This window comes from Lacerta agilis, chromosome 7 (assembly GCF_009819535.1).
Source record: "Lacerta agilis isolate rLacAgi1 chromosome 7, rLacAgi1.pri, whole genome shotgun sequence".
Classification (NCBI taxonomy): Eukaryota; Metazoa; Chordata; class Lepidosauria; order Squamata; family Lacertidae; genus Lacerta; species Lacerta agilis.
Genome location: NC_046318.1, coordinates 85,862,503 through 85,873,211, shown reverse-complemented (window position 1 = coordinate 85,873,211; position 10,709 = coordinate 85,862,503). Strand labels below are relative to the sequence as shown.

General features: G+C 54.2%; 1 protein-coding gene across 1 annotated transcript; it reads left to right on the top strand.

Moving 5' to 3' along the window:
• The first annotated feature begins 490 nt into the window (after nucleotides 1–490).
• Nucleotides 491–4,955, top strand: MAF1 (MAF1 homolog, negative regulator of RNA polymerase III). The gene is made up of 8 exons (XM_033156047.1): nucleotides 491–596; nucleotides 1,807–1,950; nucleotides 2,089–2,217; nucleotides 2,738–2,903; nucleotides 3,203–3,324; nucleotides 3,636–3,755; nucleotides 3,896–4,021; nucleotides 4,251–4,955. The coding sequence occupies exons 2-8, from the start codon at nucleotides 1,868–1,870 to the stop codon at nucleotides 4,270–4,272; spliced, it is 768 nt and encodes a 255-aa protein (XP_033011938.1). The 5' UTR covers nucleotides 491–596; nucleotides 1,807–1,867; the 3' UTR covers nucleotides 4,273–4,955.
• Nucleotides 4,956–10,709: the final 5,754 nt, after the last annotated feature.

The window sequence follows — 10,709 nt, the reverse complement described above, 5'->3', positions numbered from 1 at the left end:
AGGGGGCGTGGTCCTCTCCCCGTTGAGTGACAGCTGCCCCGCCCCTTCTTTGTTCCCCACTCGGCTCAACAGCGCCTTGAGGCGGCCGCCAATGAGAGCCCGGCTCTATCCCAACGGGTGGGGCTGGACACATGCCGTTGATTAGCGTGCAGGTGAGCCACTGGGATACGTCAGCCCGAGTGATGGGCACCCGTTTCCTCCAATAGAGACGGCGGATCTGGCTGGCGCCCAATCGCTGCCCGCGCGGGGCGGAACCGCTCGCTCTTGTTGTCGTCCTCTGCTCGAAGCCCGAAGAGTCAAGTCGGTCGCTTCGCTTGGCAGGAAAGAAGGAAGGAAGGAAGGAAAGAAAGAAAGAAAGAAAGAAAGAAGGGAGGCCGGAAGGGCGACTCCGAGTCGGGCCTCGTCGTGCCGAGCAAGCGGGGCCATGGCAGGGTTGGCGGGGCCCCTGAGGGCCGCCTGGCGGAGACGGGCCGAGGCGGCGGCTGAGGCGACGGTGGCTGAGGCGGCGACGCCCGGTTCGAGTTCCCCCCGCGGCCTGCGCTGCTCGACGGCGCGCAGCCCCTGAAGGACAGAGGCCCCCCGGGAGGCGGCGGCAGGTGGGTAACGGGCCCCGGGGTCTGCCAGGGCCTCGGGGGGCGGGACTGCGCTTCCCGGCATGCCCCGCGCGAGGGCCGCCTCGGCGGGCGCCGTCCTTGGTGCCGCGGGGCGTCATGGGAAGCCGAGTCTCGGAGGCCCGGCTTGGGGAAGGAAGGGCGGGGCAGGGCGGGAAGGGGAGATTGCTTCCCGTCTCCTTCGCGGGGGGGAGGGTGGGCGATGGACAGCTCCCGGGCCCTCCCTGGGGCGGCTGGGAGTTGGAGTCCCCCCCGATCTCGGGGGCGGGGCGGGCGCCGCTCTGGGTCTTTGACGTCCATTCTCTGCCATTCCGCGGAGCCGATCCGCGTTCCGCCCCCGAGGTTGAAGCAACCGAAGCTCATCGGGGGGGCCTGGCCGGTCCTCTGATTCCTGCACCGCGGGGGGTTGGACTAGATGACTCTGGGGGTCCCTCCCAACTCCCCCGTTCTTCTGTGTATCTTCTTTCCCATCCCAGCCAGAGGTGACTTTAGGACTAGTGTTCGCCTCTCACCCAGGCTATGCATGAGCGTCCACGGGAATTTTTCCGAAGGTGGGGGAGCTCAAAGTAAATGCTCGCTAGCCCCGGAGAACGTTTCTCATAAACCACATTTCCTTTAGAAAATAAAAACAGCAAGGACCCCACAAAATCTCAAGGAGGATTCTTTGGACACATTTCTAGGATCACCATTTGATCATGTAACATTTCTCTCTCCTCTTAATGCTGTCACATCCACCTGCACCACATCCTCTTTCTTCTTAACCTCATGGAACTCCTCAGATAATTTTCCAGCTGCCTCCTCCACACAGATTGTTATTTTACTTAACTTAGATCTAGAGGCCAAGTGCAACTGAGTGCATGGAATTATGGCGAGCTCTGAGTTGGGTAGCATTTTGGGAGTTGATGACAAGATGGGAAATGTCAGGGCTTGGGTATCACAAAACTCTCACCTTTTCCACTGAAGTATTTCACAGGTGCTGACTAGAGCTTTGGGGGGGTCGTGTCAGCTGCATCCCTGTATGAGTCACTGCCTTGCTGGTCTTCCAGAGCCAGTGCTGTCTGGTTTTTTTTTATTATAAACTGTCTGTTTTTTTATTATTATTATAGTGTCCCCTTGTGGGTGGGCAGCCCAGAGCCCAACGTCTTCTGTTCCTCAGAGGTGTCTTAACAGGCCCTTCTCTCTCTCTCACTGCCAGGAAGTTCCAACCCTGAAGCGGTAATACTGAGAATTTAGCCCAGCGCCAGGAGGTACAAAAAATGAAGCTGTTGGAAAACTCAAGTTTTGAAGCCCTAAACTCCCAGTTGACGGTGGAAACGGGAGATGCACACATCATTGGCAGGTGAGTGGCAAGGCAGCTCCTGAACTGGGTCATCTTGCCATGTGGCCCCAAAGGTGCTTTTCTGCAGCTCAGAGGCCTCTCCAAATTGAGAGGCACCCCCACCTCCCCTCCAGCTGAGTCTTGCCTGTCTTCCCTCAGGATTGAGAGCTACTCTTGCAAGATGGCCGGTGACGACAAACACCTCTTCAAGCAGTTCTGCCAGGAAGGGCAGCCCCACGTGCTTGAGGCCCTGTCCCCACCTCAAACCACCGGGATCAGCCCCAGCAGGTATGTGCTGTCCCTGCCCCACCCCACACAGAGGAGGCAGAACTGGCTCATCATCAGTGGGCTGGATCAGAGTTCTGTTGGCTAGGAGGGTTTCACCCTATAATAATTATAATTATTATAATAATTTATTATTTATATCCCCCCCAATCTGGCTGGTTTTCTCCTGCCACTGGGCAGAGAAAATATTAAATATTTAAAATATAGCCAGGGGGAACACAGAACTTCCTGTTCCCAGCTTGCTGGGTCCGATGGGAGTTGGGAGTCCAGTAACACTGGAGTCGCCCATTCTTGGTTTAATGCTACCTGGAATGCTGCTTCTGTTCTCTATGGAGCATCCCAGGCCCTGCCCTTTCTCAGATGGTGCTTTGAGGCAGTTGTGTCAAGATCGTTCCGCACCACCCAGATCTTCCTTCATCTTAGCAGTGGGAAAAGGGCATGGCAGATTCCAAGGCCACGGCCTGATGCCTACGGCTTCCTCCAGGAGGAGGTAACAGACTGCATCCTGTCCCTTGTGTGCTAGGCTCAGCAAGAGCCAAAGTGGCGACGAGGAGGGCCCCCTCAGCGACAAATGCAGTCGCAAGACCCTCTTCTACCTGATAGCCACCCTCAACGAGTCCTTCCGTCCTGACTACGACTTCAGTGCTGCCAAGAGCCACGAATTCAGCCGGGAGCCGAGTCTCAACTGGGTAAGCCCCCACCTCACTACGATAATCTGGCCTGCAGGCCCCACGCAAGTCAGCAGATCTCTTGGCCCTCCTTGTCATCCTGGGGTCTCGTAGCCCCACATGTGATAGCAGTTCTCCAGCACTGCTTATTGCATGGATGCCCGCTAATTCTTCTCCCCCTTCTGCCCCCCCCCACTGCATTGAGAAGTGCCAGGGTCCCAGGGAGTGGCTTCTAGAGAAGGTGGGGCAGGATTTCCTTCACGTTGACCCAAAGGCTCCTCACCGGGCCCTCACCAAGCTCCCCTCTGGGTCTGTTTCAGGTGGTGAACGCTGTGAACTGCAGCCTCTTTTCTGCTGTGCGGGAAGATTTCAGCGCCCTGAAGCCCCACCTGTGGGATGCTGTGGACCAGGAGATCTGCCTCTCGGAGTGTGACATCTACAGGTAGGCTCCCAGTGCTCCTCTCGGACACCAAGGGGTGGGTGGGTGCTGCTTTCCTAGCAGCCCGCCCTGTGGAACACCCTCACATCAGATGTCAAGGAAATAAACAACTATCTGACTTTTAAAAGGCATCTGAATGCAGCCCTGTTTAGTGAAGTTTTTAAGGATTGGTGTTTTATTGCATTTTTAATATTCTGTTGGGAGCTGCCCAGGGTGGCTAGGGAAACCCTGCCACATGGGCAGGGTATAAATAAATAAATAAATAAATTATTATTATTATTATTATTATTATTCCACTTTTTCTTCCACTGTAGCTACAACCCGGACCTGGACTCTGACCCATTCGGAGAAGAGGGCAGCCTCTGGTCCTTCAACTACTTCTTCTACAACAAGCGGTTGAAGCGGATTGTCTTTTTCACCTGCCGTTCCATCAGGTCAGGGCCCCTGCCAAAGTGGCAGGCCTTCAGGAGTCTGCATCCCTCCGCACCCCCATGGCTCCCTGGGTCCCCTTCCTGGTCCAAAGGGCAGCTTGAGGCGTTGGGAGACATAATGTGGTGGGCTTCTCTTTCTGCAGTGGCTCCACATACCCTCACCCTGAAGCGGGGAATGAGCTGAACATGGATCTGAGCGAGGATGATGCAGAGGAGGAGGAGGCAGCCGGCCCCTGCGACGAGGACGGGGCCAGCATTGAGGAGGATAGGTGAGGGGGCTTGGTGTAAGAAGCCCTTGTATGCCCGCTGCCCCCGCTGGAGTTTGCCAGAGCTTGAAAAGGCCTAGGGATCCCAGCTGGGGACAGCCGCAACCTCTTTGTGGCCTGCAGCTCAGGTGGTGGCCTCTCCTGGGAGCGAGGTGCCGGGTGGGCTTTGCTTCTCCCTGTGGCTGGAGACAAAGGCTGTGGGGTGCTCAGGCTCTCCTTTCCTGTCTTGCAGGAGACAAGTGATCTGCATGTGACTTCTTGGGCTCCTTTGCGCCCCCTCTGAAGACAGCTCCTCCAGCGTGTTCCCCCAGACTAGCCCAGCGTCGTGTTGCCCTGCCTATTGGCCCTGTGGATGCTGCCTGACCAGCTGGTGCCTCCAGACTCCCAAGGATGCTGCCAGCCAGTCCCTTTGCCCACCTGCAGGCTTTGGCACCCCTGCAGCACTGGAAACTTTGTCCAGCCCCCGAGAAGCACTTTTCTGTTCTAAGTGGCGTCAGAGCAAATGCCCTCCGTTCATCTGCAGCAGCAGCAGCAGCAGCAGCAGCCGCCATGGTGGGGAGGCTGCCCCTGTCTGGGTTTGGGGCTGTGCCTCTCTTTCCTCAGGACGCTGGACCCTCTCAGACTGACCCTCCCTGGAGATTTGTCCATCAGTTTCAAGTGTCTGCTGACTTCCATATGCTACAACCTGCTAAAGACTGCACAACACGCAGAAGCTGGATTTCCCTTGTTTTTGACCGCAAAAGACATTGGTGCCGAGTGTCCTGGATTGGCAGAAGGCGGGGTTTGGGCACCTTGGTGGTTTGGCTGCTTTGCTTTTCCCCAAGGGCTCATAGAGTTTTATTTTTGTATTCCGGCCCAAACCTCTGTGCTCGTGTCTCCCCCGTCCACCCTCCCTGCACCCTTTCCGATGCCAGCCTCCTTCCACCGGATGCCCACCTTTTAGGCTCCACTCCGTAGCCCAACGGACTCATTTCTGGGTTGATAGGAGGGAGCATTTGGTACCTCCCCTGCTCAAGAGCTGAAGGAACATTGGTGCTGGCAGAGCAGAAGGGGGCTGCTCTTGTGCCCTTGCCATCCTACTATGGGGCTGTGAAAGTGCCCCCCTTTCTCCCTCCCCCCTTTCTCTTGCACTGACTTGGATTCCCTCCGGGGGGGGGGGGTCTTGCCGCCTTTTCTGCAGTCTTGTGATCTGATTCCAGAGGGCTGTGGCTGTAGGGGCATCTATCCCTTGGCTTCTCATCTGGGCAAAATCACTCCAGGCCCACCATTTGGAGCAACCTGCCAAGAACAACAGGCCTGGTCCCTTGTTTGCCGCCCTCACAAAAAAGGTTGGATTGAGAAGTAGCCTGCCTTTGGTCCCCTTGAGGCTTCCCTGCTGCTGTTTCCCACTGCTTCCCTTGCCCCTGTGCTAGGCAGCAAGTGATTTTGGAGCACCCCTTTGCCTCTTTCCCTTTAGATCCACTGGCTTGTTTGCCACCTCCTGTTGAATTCTGTTGCCTAGCAATTTTATTGTTGCAGTTATAAATGTTTTTCTCTCTGCGACTTGACATCGTTCTGTTTCCTCGAAGGAGCATCTGGATGGGGAAAGGGTGCCAGAGGGAAGGGTCTGCTCTGTGACTGCCCCCCCCCCCACAGCCCTCTCAGAACTTACTTGTTCCCCGGGAAGCTGTAGCTGTGAGAGCAACAGGTGGGGTGTTGTGCGCTTCTGTGGGTCAGCCTCACCCTTCAGGATTGCTCTTGCATTTCTGGCCCAGCCTCTTTTGCTCTCTTTGGGGCAGGCAAAGAACAACAGAGCAAAGTGATTCCTAGAATTCTCTCCCTGTCCCTGGTAAGTCTGCCTTGATATCCCAGTGGTGAATTGTATGTGTGGACAGACAGGATAGTTTTGGAGGGTTGAGAAATAGCACTCTTGGTCCTGAACTGGCACAACTTCAGGGGTCTGGGTCTGGGCCACAGTGTGGCTCACGGGTTGGGGTGTTGTGACATCATCCACATGCGCCAGTACTCTGGGACCTCTTCCTCCACCCTGCCAACGACATGCAAAGGTCAGCCAGTCCTGGCTCACACCTTGGTAGAGGGACGTGGGGCAGTTGTAGCTTCACTGAGCCTAGACAGTGACTGGAAGGGCTGAGCCAAGCCTTCAATCTAACTGGTTTGTGTGTGTGTGTTATTTATTTAAGACAGTTATATACCATTTAATCAGTAGCATTTCTAAGTGGTGTATAAAAACCATATAGACATTGAAATAATAAAAGTGTATCATAAACCAGAACACTTCCTTAAAATGCCTACTGGGACAAGAAAGTCTCAACAAGGGGGGTGTCTGTGTAATCTGGAGCTCGCCCCCCTCACCTCCACTGCATGGGGTTACTGGTTGACAGGAGCTGGGACAGAGCAATGGGAGCTCACCGTTGCGGGGATTCGAACCGCCGACCTGCGGGGGGGGGAGTAATCTGGGGGACTGTGCTCACTAAGCCAGAGCTTGATTTCAATCTTTATTTCTAATACATTCTCCCCAACTTTCTACATAAATCATTATCAACCAATTAACATTGCCCTCGTCTCCTGCCCCAAAACAAATGCAGGCGGCTAAAGAGACCCTGTGTGTAACAAGCTCTAGTGCCTACTGGGCTCTCAAAAAAGCCCTAACCTCCCTCACAGGGTGGTTGTGAGGATGAAATGGAGAGGAGAACCATGCAGGCTGCCTTGAGATCCTTGGAAGATAAAGGTGTATAAAGGAAGGAAAGAAAGAAAGTACATCTGATCAGCCACTGAGGAAAGGATGCTGGCAATTTTATATCCTTATGACTCCTTGTGGTAGGGAAGGCTAATGGAATTCTATCTGGGCCTGCCTCAATTTCAGCTGCTGGGTTCAAATGTCCATCATGGTCAGTGTATTCCCCCTCCTCCCAACAGAAGTTTCCTTAAAAGCTTGCCCTGGCATGGGGGGGGGGGTCACCCGTGGCATCTGAATGCTTCCTGCGCATCAAGCCAGTGGGGACACAGACCATGGGCAGCTGCTTGATCTGGTGCCAGTGCTGTGAGGCTCATGGCCCTTAGCCTACACTTTGGGCTGTTGCCCTGCAAGGGAGAGCTGGTTGGGGTTTCTAGAGTGCCAGCACCCTGGTTTCCAGCAGCAGGCATTTGGAAGCATTGATTCCTCACAATTGTGGGTGCAGATCAGAGCCACTATGGAGGCAGAGCAGAATCACTCTGGCTGGTAGCCGTTGGTACCCCTTTGCCTAATTCCCTCTCAAAGCCACCCGCCACTCTCTCCTGGGGGAGGGAGTTCCACGGTTTAACTCTGCACTGTGTGAAGAAGGACTTTCTGAATCTCCCAACGTTCAACTTCGTGGGATGTCCGCAAGTTCCAGGGAGAAATCTTCTCTCTCAATTTTCTCCATGAACTTCTGTCATGTCACCCCTTAATCTTCTTTCCCCCCAAACGCTGCAGCTTTCCTTCGCAGACGAGTCGCTCCATCCTCTCCTGCTTCCCTCCTGCTGCCCTTCAAGAACTCATTCCGAAAGGTGGGCACTGAAGAGGGGGCAGAGTCTGGGTGGGGGGCCACGGCCTGGCTTCCTGCTCCCGCGGGGTGTGCTCGTGAGAAGCCCCTCCTCCTCTGCTAAAAATACAGAGCCCCCTTTTGAATTGCACCCTCTCCCTAAAGGTGGCATAGAAGGAAGACCCCTAACTGTGAACTTTTATATGCCTGTTGTTTTTTTCCATGGAGTTTTCTTGGCTTGCCGGTTCCTCCTCCAGGTGGATCACATTTAGTCTAAACTCTTCACTATGACCTGTCCATCTTGGGTGGCCCTGCATGGCATAGCTCATAGCTTCCCTCAGTTATTCAAGCCCCTTCGCCACGACAAGGCAAGGAGACTAGCAACTAGCATGAGTTTGGCCAAACTGGCAGGCAGTGAAAGATAGGCGTGCCTGGCATGCTCTGGTCCATGGGGTCACCAAGAGTCGGACATGACTGAACAACGGAACAACTGTGAACTGAGTCCGGATGCAGCCTTTCTCCCTCTTCCGGGGCTCTTGAGGAAACTGGCCTCATGCTAGGGTCAGAGACGGCAACCTCATCCTCAAAGACCTTGGGTTGCAGGGTGGTGCAGTGGTTAGAGCGCCCTACCAGGATCTGGGAGAGACCTGCATTCCAATCCCTGCTTAGCCGTGAAGCTGGCTGGGCATGACCTTGGAGGCCAGTCACTGCCTCTCAGCCCAGCCTACTTTGTAGGGTTGTTGTGAGGAGAACATGAGAAGGAAGAAAACCCATATGGGCCACTTTGAGCTCCTTGAAGGAGAAGGTGGGGTGGAAGCACAATATATAAGTCAAAAAATAATAAAACATTTTCATCAGAGAAGGCAGGCCACAGCCCGGCCACCTAGGAGACAAAAGGGATGCTCACTTTTCTGCAAAGGCTGGGCAGAACTAAGCTGACCGCCCTCCTAGCCCTCCCTCTGTCCACACTCACGAGGTTTGCATCCCTGGCATCTCATTGCGCCCCCCTGGGCATGCCAAGCCAAGGACCCTGCCTGGAGGGCTCCCTGCGCCAACCTGCATCCCTCACCGGCTGCGTTTCCTGCCCTGAGGACCAGGCCTGGCCTGCCCTGCTAGTCAACAGAACGCCTGTCTCCATGGCAACGTGGCTAGGCCGGCCCAGGCTCCCTCAGGCCCCAGGTAAAGCTGCCAGCTTGTCGGGTGGGCAGTGCAAAGCCCCAGGAGCCAAAGGAGACGAGGGGAAGCTCTCCTCCTGCTGCTGCTGCCCCCCAGGGATGTGGCTGGGCAAAGGCCTGGGCAGGGCCTGGCACCCCTGGAGGTGTCATCTCCTCCACCCAGGCCCTGCTCCTGTGCCCTTCCTGGAGACAGCCTGAGCTGCAGGCGGCCATGCTGAGGCCCCAACCAGTCTGGGCCTCAGCCCCACCACCCCACCACCCCCCAGCCTGCAATGCGCCCGGGGGGGGGGGTAGTGGTGGCCTGCCCTTTGTGAGGGCTTCCTGAGAGAAACGGGGCTGTCGCTCTGGAAGAAAGTGGGGTTGTCAGGTGTTTGGACCTGAGCTCCAGAGGGTGGTCCTCCAGAGGGGGACCTGCACTTTATTGGGGGGGGGGGGAGAAGCTGTGTAAGAAATGGGTGCTACAGCTTTTCACTGAGGTGTGTGGGTGTGGGTGTCACTGGGGTGTTCTGATGATACACTGGCCTGCATTTTGTGGATTTGCATGTAGCAGCAGGTCATTGTTATTCTGAGCTCCCCTTGGATGGAAAGTGCAACTCGTACATTGAACAATTGACCAGGCTGGTTTTTTACGTTGCTTTTAAACATTTGCATTTCATCATCTAACCTGCCCTGGAAAGATTCTGTCTGATGATGGGATGGATAGTGATATCCTATTAAGAAACATGCATCTCATCTCTTTTACCTTGCCTGGCCTTTGACTGCTGAGACAGGACGCTCTCTGGTTGAGATTGTAATTAGTTTTAAACTCTTTTGAATACTGAATTTTAAAAGGAATTTTATAACTTTATTGACTTTATTAATGAAATGAGTGAAAGACTGCAATGGCGACATCAAATCACAGGTTTAATAAACGTAAAAAGCTAAAGAAAAAACCCTTTTAATACTGAATTTTAAATTGTTGTAACCTTCCCTGGGACCTTATGGTGAAGGGAGGGTAAGAATAAGAATAAATCACCATCACCATCAGGACAAAACTCGTGGTGACTTTATGATTTGTTAAAGAATCCATGGTTTAGGTGGACACGCGATGAGGCCTGGGATGGATGGATTCCTTGGGTGGCTCTCATTGAATCTTCTCCCCAATTCCCTATGACATGCCCACTGTTGTGGGGAGAACCGAGCTGGATGTACATATGAAAAAGCATGATACCTCCAATAAATATGGACTATAATTTGCAATTCCACCTTGTCGCTTCCAATAGATGAGCTGAAATCCCTCTGCATTTCTACAGAAGCACTCTCATGGTTAATGCTTACCCAGAGGGGCAGGGTATAAATGATAAAAGTATTGTTAGAATCATAGAATCCTAGAGTTGGAAGAGACCCCAAGGGCCATCCAGTCCAACCCCCTGCCAAGCAGGAAACACCATCAAAGCATTCCTGACAGATGGCTGTCAAGCCTCCGCTTCAAGACCTCCAAAGAAGGAGACTCCACCACACTCCTTGGCAGCAAATTCCACTGTCCAACGGCTCTTACTGTCAGGAAGTTCTTCCTAATGTTTAGGTGGAATCTTCTTTCTTGTAGTTTGAATCCATTGCCCCGTGGTGCCCAGAACTGGACACAGTATTCCAGGTGAGGTCTGACCAGAGCGGAATACAGAAAAAATATTATTGCTACTTTTCCAGGTTCTGGTGTGGACCCCATGCCTTGAAAGCTGGTTCCAAGTCCAGCTTTGCAGGTTCTAAGAAGGCGTTTGGTTCCCTTTGCCCTTCTGCATCCTCTGTGTGGATGAGCTGCTTCGTTCTCCCCTGATGCGAGGAGTCTTCTGTCTGGAAAAAGGCAGAACTTACAGGGACGATGGAGGCGGAAGGCAGAAGCTGTAAGCAGGGTGGCATTGGGGTGGGTGTGGTGTTTATAGCAACCCTGGGGGGTCCAGACCCTGCCCCTGGGTGTGTTCACCATCCTCATCATGCCACTGAGCGTAGCCAGGAGTGGTCCCCGAGGGGTGATGC